Source organism: Mandrillus leucophaeus, unplaced genomic scaffold (assembly GCF_000951045.1).
Source record: "Mandrillus leucophaeus isolate KB7577 unplaced genomic scaffold, Mleu.le_1.0 Scaffold856, whole genome shotgun sequence".
Lineage (NCBI taxonomy): Eukaryota > Metazoa > Chordata > Mammalia > Primates > Cercopithecidae > Mandrillus > Mandrillus leucophaeus.
In genome coordinates, this window is record NW_012109319.1 from 676,185 (window position 1) to 701,206 (window position 25,022).

Sequence of the window (25,022 nt, forward strand, 5' to 3'; positions counted from 1 at the left end):
AGCAGAATGGGTAGATAGGAATTAGAGCAGTGTCCGAGTGCTATTAATATTTCCGCCTCTTCCATGATTATTTTCAGGTACTCTGAAAATAATGCCTAAAGAAGACCAAGCAAACAAAGAGAAACGACAATCATATTATTTAGAAATATATTGTTAGATACCAGAACAAACAGCTAAATGTTCAGAGATTTTTTTTTCCTCAATGGTGAGGAGTGATGGCAATAAGAAATCTATGCAATTGTCTTAGTTTAATTTAAAATTGTAATAAATATAATTATGAGATAACATAATTTATGTACTAATTAAAAATGAAAATACTCCACTGTGATGAGCATACACTTAAACAACAATTCCTATAGAAAAGTATATCTTCTATGGATGTAAAGCCATCAATAGATATCAAGTGCCTTAACCACTGCATATCCTGAAAGCACATCCTAAGAAAATAATAATACATATCATCAAAGATTTACACGTACATATGTTTACCATGGTACTTTTTATATTAAGGAACTTTATAAATCAGCAAAATATGCAATAGGAAAATGATTTAAAAGATTATGGTAAATATTTTTAGTAGATTAATGAAGAGGTTGAGAATGAATACTGAGAATCCCTGACTATTAGATTATTGAGTTGCCTCTAGTTCCCTTGATCAAAGAGAAACAGGCTTTCATGTGCATACTTGGCATAATCCCTGGAGAGAAGTATGTTAGGAAAACGTTTTGAAATGTTTCCTTTTAATTTAAAAAACATGTTATAATAAAAAAGATTATGGTGTTATGCCTGGCACATTGAAGATTAAATGTTTGTTGAACTTCTAGGAAAGAATATTTTGTAGTTATTAAAATCCATATTTTGCATTTGAAAATATAATTAATGATATGGAAAATATTCATGATTTCCACGAAAGAATAAAAATTACATGTACCACATAATTTTTTTTTTTTGAGATGAAGTCTTGCTCTGTTGCCTAGGCTGGAGTATAGTGGCATGATCTCGACTCACTGCAACCTCCATCTCCCAGGTTCAAGCAATCCTCCTACCTCAGCCCCGCTAGTAGCTGGGATTACAGGCACGCACCACCATGCCTAGCTAATTTTTGTATTTTTAGTAGAGACAGGGTTTTGCCATGTTGGCCAGGCTGGTCTCGAACTCCTGACCTCAGGTGGTCCACCCACTTTGGCCTCCCAAAGTGCTGGGATTACAGGCCTGAGCCTAGTCAATCGTCATTTTTAATAAACACAAAATCTACATAAATATACATATAGATAGAAAAATAATAAGATACATCAAAATATTAACAAAGTTTATTTCTGGGTACAACTCAATCTTTCACTTTTAAAGAAAATTTTAATGACAATAAAATGAATGTGTGTTACTTTGAACAATTAAAAAATGAACATGTGTTACAAATTCAGAACATATTCTGACAAAAACATTAAAAATATTGTATTTTCTTATGCAATCATTTTAATAAGAAGTATGAAAGTTGAAACTGTAATAAGTATTCCTATCTAAAATATTTTGGTTTACATATTCTTTTTGACCTAAGGGTAGAGGATGTTATTTGCAACTCATCCAAACTCATCTTTAAAAATTTGAGAAGACAGTTCAGTAGTCTATTTTTACCATAAATCTATCTTGAGAAAGAATGATGATAGCCTGAAGGTTAACATATATTCATTAATATTTTTTTTTTACTAAATTAGAGAACAACATAATCCAAACAGTCTTATCCTTTCTCTAAACCTAAAAAAAAAGTTATGAAATACCTTTTGAACTTTTCCCCTTTGGTTTCTCAAACCATAACATTTTTAGTTCCCATGAGTAAAGTACATTCTTAAAGCTATAAAGTGTGAGAACATTATCCTGGATGCAAGATAATGCTAAAGTACCAAATATATTTCAACACTGACAACTTTATAACTTTTATAACTTTGAAGGCATATCAAAACAATTTAAAAACATGTTTCCTTAACATTTACAATATAAAATCAGCTAAAACTGTACTAAGAGGGTAAGGGCTAACAACTTTTCTAAAAATTCTTATAATTAACTCGTATTAAAATGAGTGTGTGTGTGTGTGTATGTGTCTGTGTGTGTCTGTGTGTGTGCCTGTGTTTGAGCAAAGGGCTTTCCCATGATACTTTCCTATTCATCTTGAATAACCTTCCTAATATAATGGAAAAGCAAAGAGCCAGCCTGGTGGCTCATGCCTGTAATCTCAACACTTTCAGAGGATGAGGCAGGAAGATTGCTTGAGGACAGGAGTCTGAGACTAGCCTGGGCAACATAGTGAGATCCCCACTCTGAAAAAATACCAATTAAAAAAAATACAGGTGCAGTGGCACACATCTGTAGTTCTGGCTACTCACGTGGCTGCTATGAGAGGATTGCTTGAGCCAAGGAGTTCTAGGTTGCAATGAACTATGATTGTGTCACTGTACTCCTGCCTGGGTGACAGAGAGAGACTCTGTCTTAAAAGTAAAAAAAAAAAAAAAAAAGGAAAAGTATCATTGCCATTACTCTTGTACACACTAATCTTAAATGCTAATGGTTTATCATAAGTTTTTCTAGGTAACTTCAGAATAGAAACCTATCTTAATTTACATTGTTAAAGGATGATTTAGGCTTGAAAAGTTAAACATAATTGATACCTTCTATGTAGAATTTAATTAACCTGAGTTGTAAATTAGCAATATCTTTTATGTATGTCAAAGTATTGTGGTTAAAAAATCATATTTATTGAGATTCTTTGCCAAGAGGAAAACAAATGAAAGAAGTAAGTTTGAGTTGCTCCTAAAACTTACAGACAATTTTCTGGATACACCGTAAGACTGTAATAACAATGCCTCATGCAACTGAAAATTTCATAGGTAGGCCTGGCTTTGACTGAAGCTTCCTCCAGCATTTCAAACACTGTCTTACAATTATACTGTTCGAAATATTGGCTTCCTCTTGGGTTTCTATGAGGCAGCTTTTCATTCAGGTACAAATCACTGTATCAATTCCAGTCTCTTCTGAGAGTTACTGTGGAAATGGAAAAAAAAAATCTCCTTCTTAGAAAAACTAGCAAAACTTTCTTATCTATATTGAGTTATCTTCTGGACCACTGCCAACATTCTAGGTAACCATCATTTACTCAAAACAAAAATACCCTCTTCCTTTCTTTACCTTATCTAACCAGTCAGCCCTCTGGGATTGGAATGGCCGCATGGCCACAACTTAGCTGTTTTCTCCTTTTCCTACTTCTTGGTGGAATTGTTGGGTTCTGGAATGTCTACAGTTCCCCCTTGGTCATCAGATTAATGAGCCAATCGATCCCCTTTCATGCTTAAGCCAGTTTAAGTTAAGCTTTCTGACACCTATTTGGGACAACTTCTGGGAAAAGGCAATCTTTTAGCTAGTAGTTGAAGTATTCAATTTTAATATGAAATTTATTTTTTCTCTTATGGTTTGTGCATTTTGTGTTTTTTAAAAACTATTTTCCCATCCAAAGTTATAAAGATAAATCTCCTTTACCAGTGTTTTTCCAACTTTAATATTCATATAACCACCTGAAAAGTTTTTAAACTGCAGATTTAGCTTGGTGGGTGGTATTGATATTACCGTTTACAGTCCTCACTTTCATTTTTTTCACATTTTCATCTTTAATCTACCCGAAAATGATTGTGAATGGTATGAAACAAGACTAAATTCATCACACACACACCCCCATATAAATAGCCAGGTATTCCTAGAACTCTTTACTGAATAATCCATAATTTTAAATATAAGACAAATCCCCCACCCTGTTTTTCTTCCTCAAAGTTGTCTTAGCTACCTTTTGTATTTTTCTCTTTTTTAATATGTATAATCTTAGACTCTGGGGGAAAAAAAACTGTCAAGACTCTGAGTTTACTTGAATTAAAAGTATAATCTGGGTGAGAATTAATCTGTAACGCGTCTTCCTAACACGAAGATGGTATGTCTATCCATTTATTTAGGTTTCTTTAATGTTTTGTTTTTAATTTATATGTTTCATAATTTTCTACATAAAGTTCATGCACATATTTTATTACATTTGTTTTTAGGTACCATTTATTATCTATTCTCTCTCTCTCTATATATATATGTATATATACAAACACAAATTCACACATACTACTTATATATGTAGATATATCTACATATATATATGTAAATCTCCACTTATGGATCCTATCTAGAAGTAAAATTGGTTTTGATATATTGATCCCATATCTAAAAATGTGCCAAATTCTATTAATTCTAAAAAGCTGTCTGTAGTTTATTTTGTTTTTTCTACATAGCTCTTCTAATTGCTGAAAATCAGTGGTAATGAAAAATCTCAAATGTAGCAAAGCAGACAAAGTAAAAAAAGACAGATTCCATAAAGAAACAAAGATAAAAATAACGTAGATTTCCCAAACAATGCAAACCAAAAGACCATGGAGGGGCATCTTTAAATTACTGAAAATAATGAAAAACAACAAACAAAAAAAACCCAAAAATCCCTATTCACCTAAAATTGTATCCTTCATTTGAAAATGAAGGTAAAATAAAGACTTTTCCAGAAATCATCACCAGCAACTGGCATGACAAGAAAAGTTAAAGGAAACCCTTCAGGCAGAAGGAAAGTTACATCAAGAAGAAATGTGGATCTACATGAAAGAATAAATAGCACTGGAAATGGTAAATGGGTTGGCACATATAAAAGACTTTTTAAAAATTATTTAAACCTTTTAAAAAGATGATGGGATTGCTCACAGCAAAAGTAATAATAATGTTTTGCAGTTTATAACATATGTAGAAGTCAATGTTTGACAAAAAAGGCTTGGCGGGCGCAGAGAGAAAGAAAAGTATTTTATTGTAAGGCTCTTATACTTAAAATAAGTAGTATAATATTTGGAGGTAGCCTATACTAAGTTAAATATATATACTGAAAAATGAGTACTATAATATTTGACAGTAGCTTATAGTAAGTTAAATATATATACTGCAAATCTTGGAGCAAACACACAGACACACACAGACACACACACACACACACACACACACACACACACAGAGTATACTTCATAAGCCAAGAAAAAAAATAAAGAAATATTTTAAAATACCCAGTGAAAAATAATTCAGGAAAACAGGCAAAAAAGCAGCTAAGAACAAATGATAAAAACAGAAAACAAATATAAGAAGGTGGTAGATCTGAACCCAACCATATCAATTATCAAGTTAAATGTAAATAATCTAAACATTCAAGAGATTTTTAGATAGGATACAAGGGCAGGACAAAATTATGTTATGTTCAGAAAACCCACTTTAAATACACAGACTCAGATACATTAAAAGTAAAAAGACGGGAAATAAATACTGTAGTAACACTTCCTCAAAGAAAGCTGGAACGGCTATGTCAGACAACATAGATATCAGGAGAGAATATTACCAGAGATAAAGAGGGCCAACTCATAGTAAGAAACAAGTCTCTTTATAATGAAGAAATAGCAGTCCTAAATGTTTATGCATTTAATAACAGGTTTAAAAATACATGACAGAACTGAAAGAAAAAATAAAATTTTGTTTTTTAGTCTTCATCTACAATTCTAGTTGGAGACTTCAACACCTCTCTTTTTCTTTTTTCTTTTTAGAGACAGGGTCTTGCTCTGTCACTCAGACCGGAGTGCAGTGATATATTCATAGCTCACTGAAGCCACAGCCTCCTGGGCTCAAGTTATCTTCCCACCTCAGCTTCTTGAGTAGCTAAGACCACAGGTGCATACCACCACGCTTGACTAATTACAAAAAAAAAAAAAAAAAAAAATTGTAGAGACAGGGTCTTGCTATATTGACCAGGCTGGTCTTGAACTTCTGGTCTCAAATGATTCTCCTACCTCAGCCTCCTAAAGTGCTGGAACTACAGGCATGACTGACTGTACATGGCTACACCCCTCTCTCAGTAATGAATAAATTTATAAAAGGATGTTATAAAAATTTAAAACTTCTGCTCCTTAAAAAACACAGTTAAGGAAATGAATGGGAAACCAGAGAGTGAGGGAAAATCTTCGCAAAACTGTTCAACAGAGGCCCTTTACAACCCAATAGGAAGACAAACAACCTAAATACAATAGGGAATAACTTTGAATAGACTCTTCACCAAAGAAGATATACTAATGGCAAATAAATACATTATGCTCAATATTTTAGAGGAATGTAAGCTAAAACTACCATGACAGACCATTACACACTGTGTTAATCACCCCCTATTCACCATATTGGTGAGGGAGGAATTCCCACCTAGGGTTATGGGAAGGCCCAACACAAAACCCAGCACCAGGCAGATGAAACTGAGAACAGCTTATTAGTCAGATGTACTCACAGCTTGTAGGAGAGGACACTGCATGCTCAATGGGGGTTGAAATTGGGAACAGAGAACAGCTGAGAGATGTGGGAGGCAGACTTTGTAATATGAAGAGGGTGAGACATCCCCTGGTTCCCATAGGAATATGTGATTGGTTTCTTGGAATAATTTCACAGCTGGCATGGAACTGAAACCCTGCTACTCAGGGGTAAGTGGTCCCTCTGTTAAGGAGTGGTGGTTTGGCTAGGGTACCTTATCCATGGAAGAAGAGTGACGAGGGGATCCTCTGGTTAGGCCATTTGAGACCCTCTCAGTTTTACCAGATGTCAAGACAGTACATAACATTGTGCCTTAACTTTTGGCCTTACACCACACACATCCACCAGAAGACTGACAAAATCAAGTGTTGGTAAGGATGCACAGCAACTGAAACTCTCATACATTACTCGCAAGAAAAACAAATGGACCAGTCACTTTGGAAAAGAGTTTGGCAGTTTTTTATAAACTTAAACATAACTTTACTATTTGACCCAGCCATCCCACTCCTAGGTTTTTACCCAAGAGAAGTAAAAACATGTGTCCAGAGACGGATGAATCTCAGAAGCATTATGCTACATGGATGAAGCCAGACACAAAAGACTAAATATGGTATGATGATATTAATATAAAACTCTAGCAACAGCAACATTAAAATGATGGAATGCAAATCAGTGGCTGCTGAAGAACGAGGTGAAACCCAGGGCTAACCTAATTAGGCCTGTCAAACTTAATTTGCCTTGTTTGTAGTCACTTGCTTGTAGTTGATTTTAAAATCTACATAGCTAAAAGTCATGCAACTAAGGAATATGTAACTAAACTTCCACTAGTTTCCTTATAGATAACATCTCTGATGTACAGGTCACCATAGTAATGGTTGCTTGTTTATCAGTAAATTAGGATCAGCTCTTGTCCAGTTCAAGCTGACTGACTCCGCTGACCTTCCAATTGACCTGTATCAATGTCCAATGAGTGCCCTTTTGACATCAAAAGGCCAAAAATTCCACCCTCAGATTGTGCCAATGACACCATTTTGCGAATGCATCCTATGAAAAGCCAAGAAGCTTAACTGCACTCGCACAGATCAGCAATTACCTCACTTTTCCTTACCACCAATCACCTTTTTCCATGCCTTGGACTGCCTTGTTCTTTATCCCACAAATATCTCTAATACCCCGACTTCAAGGAGGAGAATTTAAGGGGTGTTCTCCCACCTCCTCACAAGGCTGCCTCATGAATAAAATGTTTTCTCCACTGCAAAACTCAGTGTCTCAGTGATTGGCTTACTGCAGGATGGGCAGAACGTGCCTGGTTTGGTATCAGAGGAATGACTGCGAAGAGGCATGTTCTGTATCTTAAATATGGTGGTGGTTACATGAATGTATGACTGAAACTGGTGAATTTTATTGTATGTAAATTATAACACAATAAAGCCTGATGAAAAAACATGAGGGGGGAAACCTCTCAAGGCCTTAGTTTCTAATATCAACAATCTCTCAGGGCAGCTGCTGCTTCAGGCAAGCATAATACTTGAGTTTCTGCTTCCTCTTCTTTTGGCCTTTAGGGATTTCTTTTAATTTCCTGTGATATCAGTGATAAATATTTATTATGTATTTTTTTGATTTGTTGCAGGAGTTTTTTACATTTTTTAATACCTTGTATGCCATATTGCTGCAAACAGAAATCTCATTTTCTCTAAAAACTTGCTGCCTTTTAGTGCTTTAAATGAGACCTGTGTACTTTGAGTAAATTTTCAAGAATACCATAAAATTTCCTCACCTTTTTATTAGAAAAATCTCACATTTAGACTCAAAAATATCACTGCTTAAAGTATGGAGAAACTATTTTAAAAGTTACCAACTTGGGCATTAATGCTACGTACTATATTCTACATTTAAATATATTACCAAATACACAAATGTAGTATAACAATAAATAGTTGACATTAAATTAAAATGAAATTAATTTCAGATATTGAATTTAGAAATCAGTTAACAGTTGTTTGCAAAATTTGAATTCTATGTAATATGGGGGATGAGAGGACGTCTTGTTTGTCAAGACATCAAATAAAATGAGAATGTCCTATATACCAAGCATTGTGCTAAGCATGGAGGATACATCAGTAAACAAAATTCAGTATCTCTTTTCACATAACACTCATAGTTTAGCAGGGAGGACAACCTTAAGCAACAATTGCATATAGAAGGTTTAATAATGCACAAACTGAAATGAAGAAAAATTACAGGGTGCTTTTCATAGCATAAACAGGGAATGTAATCTATTCCAAGGACCTAGGGGACATTATATGGAGGGAGTTATGTTTAACCTGAAACCCCTATGATGAGTAGAATTCTACCAGTCAATGTGGTGCAGAGGATAGGAAATGAAGAGTGGAGAACAATGAACATTTTAAGTGATGGAACAGCATTTATAAAGTCATGGAAAGCCCAGCACATTCAGAAAGTGAAAAAGCACAGTATATAAAAAGTGAAGGTGGAAGAGAACAGTGAGTTTTAAAAATGGTGCAAAATTGAGAGGATAATTGGAATACTGAAATGCTTTTAAACTTTAGATTTTTCTACTTTCTCATGGCAGTGTGAAAAAATAAATACATTTTAAACATTTTGATGTTTGTTACCGATGTTCATTTAAAAGTCCTCAGCTGTAGTGTTGTTTTAAATGTCCTAGTTTGAATATCAACAGACAAACAATGATCAGAATTTAAAAACACTCATCAGATTCTTACCCAGTAAATCAAAGCTTAAACAGAAGCTGGCAAATCTGAAGGAAGACACCTATTGATTGGGTAAAGTTTATGAACTCCTAGCGGTTTCTGTTTTCCTCTCCTCTCACTCTCTTTCACCTAATTCATCTATGGAAACTGCTTTCTAAATATTGTATTTTCTTAAACTTAAGATGCATTTTTTACTCCTTTATTTTAACACTACTCAAATGAAGTTTCCTTGACAAATGATTTTCAGAAAAAGTTTGTAAGACCATATATTACTGAATTTTAAATTAAATGTGAAATACGGATCCCTAATAATTGCTTTCCATATATTCAGGAAAGTCACCCTATGACATAATACAGAAAAACAAATATGTATGTAGAATATCACCTGTTGTACTTTGGTAACACAATTAAAAGTAAAAAACTAGGAAAATTTTCAGCATAAACACAGATATTTCAAAGATGGAGGCTAATGGTATGACCTGTGCATGCTTAGTAAAGAATCATTATTCATGAGGACTAAAAAAGTTATTTGTACAAAGCTTACACCTAATTTTGAAGAGAGGATGTTTTAATTCTTATTTATATATTATTTGACTGAGGAAAAAAACCATTTAACTAAATGCACTCAAAACCCTAAAACGCTAACCAAAGGTGCTAAGGAGTCCAAGATACTAAATGTGAATTACAAAAAGCTGTATATATTTAGATGAAAGCAATTCCAGAGAATCTGAATTTGAAGGCTTAGATTCAAACGTTATGATAATAAAACAAGAAGTATGTGAATGTAAACTAATATTTCTTCAACTTAAGGTACCTATGGATTTCTTTGGGTTCTTTGTATAATGCAGAATCTAATGTAGTAAGTAGGTCAAGAGCAGGGCTTGAGATTTGGCACTTCTAACAAGATTCCAGACAGAACCAATTAGGCAAGATATCAGATTAAACACTAGTGTAGTATCTTTCTGCTGTCTCTCAGTCCAAATACTAGATTGAAGATAGTCCTTAAACTGGAAGTACTACATTCGCTCCAAATCCCATTATTTCCCTCCATCTCCACTGTCATCATAATTCAGGTCACTCTTACTATGTTTCTTCAATTACCGTAATAGCCTCCCACTGATTTCTCTGCCTCTAGTTTTGCCCCATTACCCATTCTCCATATTAAAGCAGTAAAATAAATCCTTCAAAAACTCAGATCTGGTTATCATATTCTGCTGCTTAAATGGTTCAGTAAATAAGATACAAGCTGCCCCTTGGGCCTGTGTCACCTGACCTCCCCCCGCCCCCACATACACACACACTGCACACTCAGTATGCTAGCCCTAGTGAATTTCTTTCAAATGCTCTTCAAGTCTTTGTTTATGCTAGTCCTTTTGCATAAAGCATCTTCCCTGGCTATATTCTGTTCACTCTTTAGGGCTTAAGATAAACATCACTTCCTTCCATGCTGATCAGTTTGATGCCTAGCCTTATCACAGTACTACACATTGCTATAGCGTATTTAACTGTCTTTGCTGCTTAGCTGTTAGCTCAGGAAGAGCAGGGACCATGTCTATGTTGTTAGCTCTGCCTATATCCAGTGCCTGGCACACTAACTGGCACTAGTAGACACTTCAATCAACTTTCATTCTAAATGTATTCATTAATCTATCAATGAGGTATTCATCTTTGGCTGACTCTTTTCTAGAATTCATGATTATATCTTTCTTCAGCCAATACATTTTTTCCATAGAAAGAATACAGTATGATTGACCAGGCCCTGGCTTTACCTTGATAAAACCTTGCTTATCTGGAAACCTTGATTATAGTGAAACAAACATTAGAAAAAAGACTGAAAGCTGGAAGACTCATGAGAATTAAAGTCATATGAATAAATAACAGCTATAAAAAGTGGGTATAAAAATCAAAAGTATAAAAAGGCACTAAAGCAGCAAAGAGACAGAAGTAGATAATTTGGCCTCTATAGTAGAAAAAAGCTTTTCCAAGAAAGGTATTGGGTCTTTGAGGATAAGCAGAAACTTGCAGATGAAAGGAAAAGTCATTCTAGACAAAAGAAATGTGTTTGAAAACATGCTTTAAGAGAGTTCTGTGTATTTATATTCTCTACAGAATTGTAGATGGTGCTGGAAACAAAGACTTCAAGGAAAAAAGCCTTTGCTGTCCGGCATAAAAAGCTGGGCTCTACTCATTAGTAACAGGAGAAACACAAACATACATTTTTAGCAGCAACATGGCATAATCAATTTAAAAAAATACACTTTCATAGTGGTGTGGATACACTCAAGGAGGCAAGATCAGTGAATAGTGCAAGCAAAGAATGAGAAACCTTGAATACAGTGGTAATGGGAAAGGAGATAGATGTATGGAATACTATAAGTACAGTATAAATAACAGGACTTAGGCAGGGGATGGACTAGTAGTAGTAGTAGCAGTAGTAGTAGTAGTAGCAGTAGTAGTAGTAATAGCAGTAGTAGTAGTAGTCGTAGTAGTACTAGTAATCTTTGAGTGAGAGTCTATGTACTGTTTTTGATAGTGAAGTGTGGCAGAATATGCCACCACAAAATATGCCATTTTGGCATAAGATTATTTTGAGCTAAAGGCACTTGAAAATCAGCAGATGCAAAAGAGACACTGCCCTCCCTGCACCAGGAGAAAAGTAGTATCACCGAAGGGAGAAGACTTCCACGTGAAAGATGCCCTCCCTGTACAAGCAGAGAAGAAACATTCTTGCTACCAGAGATGAGTGGAGGTGGAGAAAAACCTGTACAAATGGTCCCTGTTAAAATAACTTACCTTCCTTTATTCTCTTCATACATTTTACTTTTCCACAATTGCTACTTTTCGTTCAACCTACTATACAAGCATTTAGGTTTTGCCACATCTTTGGATCTTCATTTTCCTATGGGGGCTCCCATGTACATGGGAAAATCCGTTTGTCTCCTGCTAATTTATCTTATGTCAATTCAATTCTCAGGCCTAGCCAGAGACGTTAAGATGGTAAAGTTTTGCCTCCCATACAATAGCAAAAGGCACGCAGACAAAACGTCCTCCACCTTACGAGGACTTATAGAAGGTAATGCTTTCCCATCGAAGTGGGGAATGGGAAAAATGAAAAAAAAAAAAAAAAAAAAGCTAGCCAGTCATGAGTCTAAAAATGATCAATCTTTACTATAGTTCAACTTAATAGTTTTACAATTGTAATTACAAATAACTATTCCATAGCTTATTTTTAAACATTTTTTCATAAATATCCTAACAGAGATACAGTCTTCGAAAAGCTCAAAAGTTTCAGAGACAAGAAAACAAACACAGAAATACTGTTGATGGGGAGCCTGGAAAGGAGATCTACCTGGGGCAACATTACTGGGAAACTGCAAAAGTAAATCTATAGGGATGGCCAAGAGACATACGAAACATGTACAGAATTCTGCTGCATTGTCACAAGTGCCTCTCAGGGTTTCAACAAATGAAGAGCTACATCTCATGATTTCATAAGTTGATTTGCACTCCAAGAACATAACACCTTAAGTGAACTGAAGTTCTAAAACGAAGTAGAACTACTCCAAAATATTCAGCCTTCTCATCACTCAAATTCCCTGACTGTTCAACTTTCCCGTGATTCTCTACTTTTCTTACCACCCATCGGCCCAACATAAAATTAAAATAATTTATACATTTGGGATAGTTACTAAGTCCCACGTTTTTAATTTTTAAATGCTGAGTTTAATATTTTACATTTAAATAATTAAAAAGCAAAATCAAATTAAATTTTTACTAGTGATTTAGTGGACTTCACTGAGGAAAAAAAAACAAACCATATATATACAGTCCTAATTCCCACAAGTATTAGGAATAAATATGTCATAATAAAATTAATATGAATTTTTAGAAATTTCCTCTTCAAAAATACATTTGCATGTTCTGAGTGTGCTACTGCTGTCAGTGCTGTACTGACTTTCCAGCTTTCTTCTCTGAGTGGGATAAGAAACCTGCCATTTTCACTAGGAACATTAAAACTCAAGAGACACAACAATTAAAGCTTTAATTTTGTAGTTTAATGTTTCACACTACCTCTACTTCACTTTCTTTGTCATTCCATTTCAAAGAAAGAAGGCAAACCTGGGGACTGTTAAAAAGTAAAAATCAAAGCTACAATGTTATTTGAGCTCAAAAAGTGCTGTAGTTTATAAAATTGAGAAGGTTTTTTTTTTTAATTAATTTTTATGCTTCCCAAAGTGTGTATCAATTATATAGTTATGAGTAATGAATGGCATGAAACAAGGTCCCAACGTTTTCAAATTTTGTTTTTAAAATATATTACAACATCACATTAAAAACAGTAGAGGAAAACAAGCAACCAGGATAGAACTACTTTTTTCCAACTCAACAGTACTTAGCTTTACCTAGAATTTTCGTATAGTTGATGTTAACTTCTTCTGAACGCTTTCTGACTAGTATTTTACCTTATGTATTCTTTATAGTATTTCCATATAATTTTTACCTAGACCTATTCAGAGCATAGCACAGACAGGGCAGCACAAGCAACTGACACCTTTGTTGGCAGCACAATGTTTTTTCATCCAGTTTATGAGAGAATGAAAAGAATGAAAGTGAAAATTTTACTTAGAGTTAATTACTGTAGCTCCAGGTAATCTCTTCAGAAGTCCCCTGCTTCACCATCTCAAGTTAATCAATAATGGCTGGTTTATGACTGGAAACCACTTACCAAATTGCCTGAACAAGAAAACTTTTTAAAATAACAATTTGCAGATCTGTCCAACAACTTCAATAAAGTCGAATTTGCTTTATTTTTCCAAAAATTATGTTGTCAAGACAGAGACTCTTTGTAAGTGTAAATGTATGATGTATTATGAATTGATTTTTAGTTCCTGTTACAGAGTTGTTAGACAAGTTATTAAAGTTTAAGAAAATTTGAATTCTAAATTTCCACCTGGTAACATATATGAAATATTTTATATTTTCAATATATACTTATATTTTGCACACTGTATATAAACTAGATTAGAAATGTTTTAAGTCATTTCACTGTGTGTATATCTGCACTATATAAAGAAAAAAAGAAAGGCAGAAAGACACTTTCCTTCTATCTTCCATAAGAAAACTTCAAAAATGTTTCTTTTTAAAATTGAATTTTTCAAAAGGGAAAAAATATCCTCTTTGATGGGAAATCACTTGTTTTAATAAAAGGTAAAACACTGCCATGTCAACCACAAGGTGGTGCTATAGTTCCATGCTGGCACTGATATTTTAGGAGTTAATCGATACAGTAGTTTTTTCCATTATAACTATAACCTCTTAATTTTTATAAATGTACTTCTCTCACAATCAAAAAAAATTAAAGCTAACATGCTTCATTAATTCTGGAAACATTTACTGAAACTCTGTTAAATTCAAAATTGTATGTTTCTGTAGGCTATCATTTTAAAGTTCTGACAACCAAATATTTATTAGAATATTAAAAATGCGGCCAAGCATGGTGACTCACCCATGTAATCTTAGCACTTTGGGAGTTCCAGGTGGGCAGGTAGCTTTAGCTCACGAGTTCGAGAACAGACTGGGCAACATGGAGAAACCCTGTCTCTACAAAAATACAAACATTAGCCGGGCATGATGGTACAGGCCTATAGTCCCAGCTACTCAGGAGGCTGAGGCACGAGAATCCGCTTGAACTTGGGAGGCGGTGGGTGCAATGAGCCGAGATCACGCCACTGCACTCCAGCCTGGGCAACAGAGTGAGACCCTGTTTCAAAAAGGAAAAAAAAAAAAAAGGAACACTAAAAATGTTTTCTTAAAAGTGATTTCTTACGCTGTTTCAAATTCACACACACACAAAAAATTTAAGTGATTTCTACTCATATAACAATATTTTATATTTGACAGTGTAATACCTAATTATACATATATACCATAAATAGATGGATAAATAAAATATAATCAGATGGTCCATATAATAATAAAAAAATACACTTTTTCCTTCCAAATAATGAAGTCAATTTTCTTGAGGAATTTCCGGGATTACTGCTACACTTTTATCTATAAGTTTTAAAAAAGATAATTCATATAGTAATATTAAAAATAAATTTCATTTTTCCATTGATTTAACTTCAGCAAAGATTTCTCTCTCCAAAAAATGTGTAACTTTTCATCATTAAAAAAACAAAACACGACACCTCAGTGTATCTTTTAATGTTGGCTAGAATGGCTATATTCTCTGTCTGTTATACTGGTCTTAAAAAGTGCTACACCGCCAGGATGGTGGCTCACGCCTGTAATCCCAGCATTTTGGGAGGCCAAGGCGGGTGGATCACCTGAGGTCAGGAGTTCGAGACCTGCCTGACCAACATGGAGGAACTCCGTCTCTACTAAAAATATAAAATATAAAATTAGCTGGGCATGGTGGTGCATGCCTGTAATCCCAGCTACTCGGAAGACTGAGGCACAAGAATTGCTTGAACCTGGGAGGTGGAGGTTGCAGTGAGCCGAGATCAAGCCATTGCACTACAGCCTGGGCAACAAGAGCGAAACTGCATCTCAAAAGAAAAAAAAAAAAAAATTCATACAATAGAGCACACTAAAATGTTCAACACATTTCTCACGGTGAGCCTTGAGACCACCGTTCTCTTAGTCTAAACTTGAGGACCACAGTCCTCAAGCCCGTTTCCCAGTACAAAAGGGGAATCTTAACCTTAATTTCTCAATGTTAACTGGAAAGGTATTGCTGTTTTTGACCAAGCATGAAATAGCTGTCTTTATATTTAATTTTCAATGAGTATTTTTAACTGTTTATTATAATTTATTCATCAGTACAGATGCGAAGATGGCATATATGAAAGCCTCCTGGGTATAATACACAAGTCCCATTTGGAATGTTTCCAACAGGATGTAAACCATAGTCCTCAAGCCTGTGCTTTAAAAAACATTACTTAGCACACTGCCAACAAATGTCAACACAGAAATACAGTGCTGTAATGACTTCACTCTGTAAGAGAAATAGACTGGAACATGAGTTTTTCCTTAAAAAAAAAAAGTGACACAAGGTAAAGCAGTATAATCATTGCTCAAAAATATTAAAAGATTTATTCAATAATGAATGCAAAAATTCATATACCAAATGGAATCCAAATTGTCAAAAATAGCAGTATATTTAAATTGTATAAAGAATTCTTAAAATATACAATATGTATAGTAACCGAAGTCCTAGAAAAGTTCATGTAGAAAATCCTACAAGTAGTGATTTGGACATTTCAATAACTCTGCAGTTTCTTCAAACCTGAAATATAATAAATAACATATTAAATCAATAATTCATAATAAAGCATAGCATTTTAGGTGTTGAAATTATGCTTTTTAGCCTAAAATAAATTTGAGTATTTTTCTTATCTATAAGTACAGTTACTATGAATAAACTTAAGTATGCTCAGAGGGAGGAAAAAAAGAGTCAATTATGAGTCTTGTATTCTTGGAGTGTAAGTTAAGTACTTTTTGCATTTCAAAATAATAATATAATTTTCTATAGTAGTAGGTTGCATAATCATCTTATATGCAATTTCATTTTATATTTCCTTTGAACTGCTCTTTAGAAAAATCACATCATTTGTACTAGACAAAAACATCATTTTTATATCTTATCAATAACTCGCTGAAAAACACCAGTGATATTTTCACAATACTGAAAATGTCTCCAAACCATCCATCTACATATATTATTTAATATTTTGATAAATCAGTTATCAAAAATAGATAATACTCTTGATTAGTTACCAACCAAAAATATCTTTGTACTCTATCTGCAGTTAATTCCATTAACAATTCCAACAAGTTTTACATCACTTGTTGGAAACTAAAACAGTGACTCATCTCACAAACACATAACTGTAGGTGGATTTATTATCCAATGGAGTCCTGAAGGAAATTCCACACCTGACTGAGAGACTTTTAAGGTTTGAAACACACATGCACATTCTATATATACTGTAATCCAATACAATTCCCTATGGAGAAATGAATTTCTGTTGCCCCTTTCTGTTACTTACATTTTTTTCATCCTTTCCATTTTCTGGATTGTTGTTTCCTTTAATTTAAAAAGCAACAAATTTAGATGACTTCTCAAAGTAAACCATCATCAAAGATGGACCGAGAATGTACAAAATATAGTTTGAAACATTGCATTAAGTACTGTTTACTTATGAAAGCATTTTGAGAGACTAAGATTCAGTTTTGCTATTTTTCTTGCCAGCAATATTTACAACTAAAACTAATGCTTGCTCGTTTTCCTAATTTAGAAAGGAAATAATCTAAGCATTTTCTTACCTCTGAAATCTCATTCAAACCACAGTAATTAATGGTAGAGGCTCTGGGAGTTGAATCTGATGATGCCGTACTATAACCAGAGGACAGAGGAATACTTGCTGGCCTCCCTACTTTGTTTTTTCTGTCTGTGAAGAAATTAAGTTTTAGATTACCTTTTCCTTTCACAGTAGAGTCAAATATCTAAAAATGTTATTTATAGATGGAAGAAAAACATACTATTTTAATTAAACATGGCTATCGGTATAGATCAAAGAGTTTTTAGTACTATTTTAAGGTAAAAGCTTTCATATGGAGATCTAGATGTTAAAAATTGCCCAATAAAAATTACAAAAGGCAGTATTATTATCATGGTAGCAATCAGTTTGAAAAACAGGCAAGTTAATTATTTATTTTAAAATATAACCTATTGAATCAATCATGTATATTCTTTTCTTAAAATGGTGACATCTACATTAAATAATTCGTATCCATGGATTTGTCATGATGCTTTTATTCAGCAACATTCAAGCATTTCACAAATTTTTTTACTACTGTTCTGTGGCAAGTGACAACTATTCCTATAACTGACCATATATATCTTTTAAAAATCAAGAAACATTTAACTTGATTTAACACATATGAAAATAAGTAATGCAAAAATTTAAGATCCACAGATTTCTTCTTCTAAAAAACTGAAAAACCTAACATTTCAAATATCCTGATAATATTAATTTGACAAAATGATGGCATCTCCCCTTCAAAAATATCAATTAGAGAAGATTATGGATAATGTAATAAATCCTACAAACCCTGTGTTTTAATCAGAATACATCTGGCTGCAAAAGCAATGCAAAAAAAAAAAAAAAAAAGGATACTCATTTAAACTGGTTCACATAAAGACAGCTTTATTGTAAGTCTACACAGACAACCTTAATTGGGGAACAAACTATTACCATGTGAGAACTGAAACAACTAGAAGACTAATTTTCATCTCTCATAGAATCATAGTCTCTTTTGCCTACTTCTGCCATTTGCTCCATTCCTCTGCTCTTCTCTGTAGAATGGCTTTCTCTGCTGACTCATCAGCATAAACTTCCACCACATGGCCAGCCCAGCCCAGGCTCAATATCATTTGACTAACTGACTCGTGGTGTCCTAATTCCAAATTCTAAGAGAGAGAATGAAATTTGACTCATCACACTTTGAATTCCTATTCTCTGGGTTAAGTGTCTACTCTTAATCCAGTTAGCTAAGCCTGGAGGTCAAGATTACAGGGTACAACTCTGAAGACTACATAAACTCAGATCTTTTAGCAGGATCTGTGGACAAGAGGTTATTTTAAGAAATAATTTGAAATTAGGCAGGAACTATATCTACTACGCACTAAATCTTGGATTACTTTCTGTGGGTACAGATAGTTGTCCTGAACATTTCTTATGTCTTTCCAAAAAGCGGTGGGGGCTAGGAAAAGGAAACAGGTCCGGGAAGACAGATAAAGGGTGAAGGAAGGGCTCTCTTTGTCTTCTACTTTGGGGTGCAGACTTTGAGGTGTCTAAGCTTATTCAAGAGTGTGCCTCATGGTGGGAGAAAGCTGGTATTTGGCAGGCTGGCAAGCTATTCATAGTTATTCCTATAGAGGATTCCAGAGGTTACAGAGTGGACCATTACAGAACACCAGCTCTATTTAATAGCCAGATCAGTTAAGTGCATATTAATTTCTGTAATTTTTATTATTGCTTTCTTGAACCTTTAGTAAAGCCTTACTTGTTTAAACATTAATAGTTTCTTAGCTATGCTATAGGGGATTGAGAAAAGAATTGGTAACTGAGTTCAGGTTGGAAAGGAATGGGGAAAGGCAATGGCCACTGACACAAGGACCCTGACACCAGTTGTTATGTACTTCAGTAGTGACTGCTAAGAAGTCTCTGTAAAGAAAGGGATTCTTCTACTTCTAAGGGTATGGGACATGAGATCTTCTAGCCAACTCTTACCACGTAATAATTAATCTTTCATTGCCATCTTTGGAGGCTCATCACCTTATTCACTAAGGAAATAGTAGGGTTCTTTACCATTTAATAATTTGTAAGCCAATATTTCTAAATCAAGGACCAATGTATGTATCCAACTTATTTGTAGATATTTTGTCTTAAGGGTTTCATACATAATTTATTATATTCAAAAGTGAACTCATTATTTCTCCCAAACCTTCTCCTCCTCCTGAACTTTTTATTTTATTAAAGAGTAACAATCATCTACCCAATCACATGAGCTAAACACAAGTAGTCAGTCTTAACTTTCTTACTCTCCTTCACTTTTTGTATCTATCAGGAATCAAGGCATATCAATTTTAACATCTAAATTTCTCCCAAATAAATTACCTGCTCTTTATCCTCACTATCATTGCCTTAGTAGAGACCCTCATTATTATTCTGAAATAATGACTACTAAAATACTCTTCAAATTATCCTTGCCTATCTTACTTTCCTAACAAATCACTGTTCTGCTTTGATGGTAACCTTTGTGAAACGCAAACCTCAGAATATTAGCCTTGCTGAAAATCTTTCTACGACTCTGGGATAAACCCCATGACTTGATCTTTCTAGTCTTCTGCTTCAGCTTCCTTCAGGTGCTCACATGTACCCTTCCTTCTAGTCACACAGGAACAAACCACACTCTTCTGTGGTGCCACACCTTTCTTAATATTTTTTTCCTCTGAGGAGAAAAAGGCACAAAACAAAGCAAAACAAACAAGCAAACAAAAAAGGAGCACTAACAGTTGGTGTCCTGTCTGGCAATTAACACCTAAGCTACTGTACCCTCTAGTGAACATAAATAATTTCACAAAAAATAACACCACATGAGGTCACTTCATTGGCATAATTAAACAACACGCCCAAAACCATTATTCATGTCCAAACATAGACAAAACAAGGGCACCATGTAACCACATAAATGACCGGATATAGCCCCCCCTTGCCTCATAAGAGTACTTATTTTATGCTAAAAATTTCATTCTTACCATCAATCATCAAATTGCTCCTGCTCCCTGACAGCACCCGTAGGCTTTGCTTCCTCAAACCCTCTCCAAAATTATCCAACACAAGTCCAATCCTTAAAAGCCTCTGCTAATTCACTCTTACCAAGACATTAAGGTGCCTTACAATTCCCCATGGAACACTGTATTCCTGATAAAGTCAAAACAAATCTGGAACCTCACAAAAACTATTCCTGATTTAATACGATTCTAAACCCAGAGTGATAAATTATTGCTGTCTGCATCCAAATGAAATCAAATCCTATTCCCAAGTAGCATGTATAAGGTATAATGTGTAAGTCTTTATAAACTTGGGTCTTTTAATTAATGTAGATCAGATCATAAACTCTATGAGACCAGGTATTTACCCTAATCATAATCTGTAATCCATTGCAGATAGTGGCCTGTTAATTACTTTCAGTCCTGGCACAGTTGCTGAAATTTAGCTATGTGAGCCTGGACATGGTAACTCACACCTGTAATCCCAGTACTTTGAGAAGCAGAGACAGGAGGATTGCTTGAGCCCAGGAGTTCAAGACCAGCCTGAGCAACATAGCAAGACCTCGTTTTACTAAAAACAATAAATAAATAAATAAAAATTGTCCAGGTGTAGAGGCACGTGCCTGTAGTCCCAGCCACTCAGGAGGCTGAGGCAGGAGGATCACTTTAGGCCAAAGAGTTAACGTCTAGGAGACTGCAGTGAGCTATGATTGCACCACTGCACTCCAGCCTGAGCAACAGAGTAAGACCACCCTTATCTCAAAAAAAACCTAGCCATGTGTTTTCTAAATAGGTTAAAGGTATATTCTATAATCATGTCATTAAAAAAAAAAAATAAGCCTGAGCACGCAAAATCAAACTTGCAAAAGGCAATGTTTTGCAAATCATAAGCATTCAATATTTTTTCAGTGAATAAATATTTAAACTCTACTATATGCAAATACTGGTGATAAAAGCACAGATACACTTTCTGTGTGCTAGACAGGCAGACCATAAGATAAAGTTTTTGCTCTCGAGGATCTTATACTCAAGTGTTAACATTTGTTGAATAGATAAATGAATGGATAAATAAAACAGGCAACATTTTACCAAATCTGAAATCTGCAGTCTATAATAAATTTAGTTGCCTTAAATAGCATCTCAAATAATTATATTTAATAACCTAATCACTGAAATTGTTCTTTGTGCAATGATATTGATATGTGTTCCAAATATGCAGTGGTTAAGAAAAAACTTCAGATCAGTTGCCTGGATTCAAATTTGATCTACCATTCAATAACTGTGTGACCTTTGTCATAGTTACTTAATTTTGCTGTACTTCAGTTTCCGCAACTGTAAAATATAAAAATAGTACTCATCTTGCACGGTTACTTCAGGAATTAAATGAGTTAATATAGTAGTTAGAATAGTGCCAGGCACACTGTTAGTGCTAGAATATATATTGTTATTTTGTTGTTACACATATAGTAAAGCTGAAAGATTTTATAATGTTAACGATCCAGATATTAAAAATTTAACTTGATGAATTCTCAATTGGACAAAACATCTCTTCTATGGATATGATTTAATCATAGACACGGCACAAAATTTAGATCTGTCTTTTAAAAAAATATAAGAATCAAAAAAAACAAAGCTGTCACTGCAAAACAGAAATCTTACCCTTGCTGCTCAGTCACACTAAGCAAAGTATCATTAGCCTAGTAAAGTTACGTAACCAGGAAAAGACCTGTTCTAATATCAGATCTTTCCCATTTTATCATTATCAGTGAACCATTCACATGGAAGAGGTTTGCAATACTTTATAGGTTACTGACAAATGTGTTTTCTTCTCTTACATATTATTATTTACATATGAGAAAGCTACTACCTACCTAAGCTTAAATTTAAAAACTTGGAGGTCAATTTTAAAATTCTAGAACACTTGATTATTCTAGAATGATTAAAACAGTAAAATATCTCTAAACATTTTCAATTTTGTACACTGAAATTTATTTACCCACTGTGTTATGTAAAATAAGTAGGCTGGCTTCATAAGCAATTCTTGGCTTTAGTAGTCTATAGGTTCATTATTTTCTTTGTTCTAGGAGCTTTGCAATTTCTAAACAATGAAGCTTAAGAATATTAAAATTACCAAATACCTATAACAATCATTTTTCTGAAAACTCATCATACCAATTCTCATAATGTTTACAAACTTACGAGGATTCAGAAGGTCCATGTTGCTACAAGAAGCGCAGTCTTCATTAATTTCATTAAACTCTACATATTCATCATTCTGGAATAACACAGTTAAATATTTAGAATGAAATAAAAAGGAAAACCCTCTCATTTTATATTCTTACTACTGAGCATAAAATATAAAGGTAGCATGATAAATGTTTAAATATTTTTAATTTTTTATTAAAGCAATGCATATACTATATATTCCTACATATAAGAAATGTTTTAAATATGGAAGCAGATAGCAAGCTTCTTGAATCTATCAACTTCACTTTTTAGGAAGGAAAGACAGACCAGAAATCGAAATCCTGAGTAAAAGAAACAAATTTCTCAGATTTGATAAGGCAATGATAAATTTGGTAACTATTCTATGAAATTCACAATGATTGAAGTAAATGAGTGAAAAAAAGACAGGAAGAGTTATCAATATCTTCTGTATCTTTTCCACCCTACGAAAATAGGTCATTTGTACTATTAAAAGATACAAAATAATTCTAAGCTTTTCATAATATCTATCATATTCTTACCTCATTTTAAGTTCTTCAAGCATCATTAACACCTGTAAAAGCTCAACTTACAAGTTTTTCAGATCGTCTTATTCAATGAAGAGAGAAACAACAGCCACACCACCATTCAGGCTATATTTAAACAGGACTTCATTCTAACTAGACATTTTCTCATTATTCAAATATTCTCATATTTAGCATTTCCAAAAAAATACACATACAACAATCAAAAAATTACTGTGTTATATCTGAGATATTTTATAAATGTTAAAAGAAGAAAATACCTTTTTAGACAAAAGCATTTCTGTTTCAAGAAGAGTGACACGACTGAGCAGATTAGTCCAGGTGTTTTCATCTACCATCACATTTCCTTTCATTTTTTGTTCTAAACAGTCTAACCTTTTCTCTATCAAAGTCAGCTCCTTAAGCTTTTCTTGGCATTCAGCAAGCAGAGTCTGTAGTGCAGTAATCTCAGGATTAACATTTATATCCTAAAAAGATTAGAGAGATTAAAAATAAAATTAAACAAACTAAAATTTCTTTAAAATTGATGTTTCCCACTTCCACAGTGTTATCTCAAGAGTTAGGAGAGACGGTCCTGCTTGAGAGTTAAAAGGTTTATCTCTGGAGGGAGACTACTTGGTCACTTAAACTAGGTCTGAGACTTATGATCTTGATGCCTCCATTTCCTCATTTAAAAAAAAAAAAGAGAGAGAGATAAAAGAAGTATCTACTTCATATGATTCTTCTGATAATGAGTTAATTTGCATGATTCTTTTGATACCAGCTAGTAAAATAAAACTATTATTAACTAGCTTCTTGAAACAACACCTAGCACAAAGCTAAGAGGAAATGACTAAAAACAACACTTAGTGCACTGAGATTATTCGGTTTGCCATGTAACAGGAAGTACGTCCAATGGCCATCTGGTAGTTTTTGTAAGTGCCAACTGTATATTGATATACTGAGATATATAGAAGTCACAAAACATAGAAACATAGAAAAAGAAGTTTTAGCAGAAACAACAGACATCAGACATATTGGTGTCTGTGGCAATTAAGAGTAACAGAAATGTTTATCATTATTATTATTATTATTACACTTTAAGTTCTAGGGTACCTGTGCACAATGTGAAGGTTTGTTACATATGTATCCATGTGCCATGTTGGTGTGCTGCACTCATTAACTCCTCATTTACATTAAGTATATCTCCTAATGATATCCCTCCCCACTACCCCCACCCCATAACAGGCCCCAGTGTGTGATGTTTCCCTTCCTGTGTCCAAGTGTTCTCATTGTTCAATTCCCACCTATGAGTGAGAACATGCGGTGTTCGGTTTTTGTCCTGCTGATAGTTTGCTGAGAATGATGATTTCCAGCTTCATCCATGTCCCTACGAAGAACATGAGCTCATCTTTTTTATGGCTGTATAGTATTTCATGGTGTATATGTGCCACATTTTCTTAATCCAGGCTATCATTGATGGACATTTGGGTTGGTTCCAAGTCTTTGCTATTGTGAATAGTGCCAAAATAAACATATGTGAGCATGCGTCTTTATAGTAGCATGATTTATAATCCTTTGGGTATTTACCCAGTAACGGTATGGCTGGGTCAAATGGTATTTCTAGTACTAGATCCTTGAGGAATCGCCACACTGTCTTTCACAATGGTTGAACTAGTTTACAGTCCCACCAACAATGTAAAAGAGTTCCTATTTCTCCACATCCTCTCCAGCACCTGATGTTTCCTGACTTTTTAATGATTGCCATTCTAACTGGTGTGAGATGGTATCTCATTGTGGTTTTGATTTGCATTTCTCTGA

At 34.1% G+C, this 25,022-nt stretch overlaps 1 protein-coding gene across 1 annotated transcript in view; it reads right to left on the reverse strand.

Moving 5' to 3' along the window:
* Positions 1-15,884: 15,884 nt before the first annotated feature.
* Positions 15,885-25,022, reverse strand: part of CEP44 (centrosomal protein 44kDa) — a 36,856-nt gene continuing 27,718 nt past the window's right edge. Inside the window, exons 8-12 of the mRNA XM_011968684.1 lie at positions 23,483-23,689; positions 22,672-22,747; positions 17,460-17,584; positions 17,183-17,220; positions 15,885-16,419 (exon numbers count right to left, since the gene is read on the reverse strand). Of these exons, the coding sequence (XP_011824074.1) occupies positions 16,371-16,419; positions 17,183-17,220; positions 17,460-17,584; positions 22,672-22,747; positions 23,483-23,689 (495 nt within the window). The 3' untranslated portion in view covers positions 15,885-16,370. The remainder of the gene's footprint in view (positions 16,420-17,182; positions 17,221-17,459; positions 17,585-22,671; positions 22,748-23,482; positions 23,690-25,022) is intronic.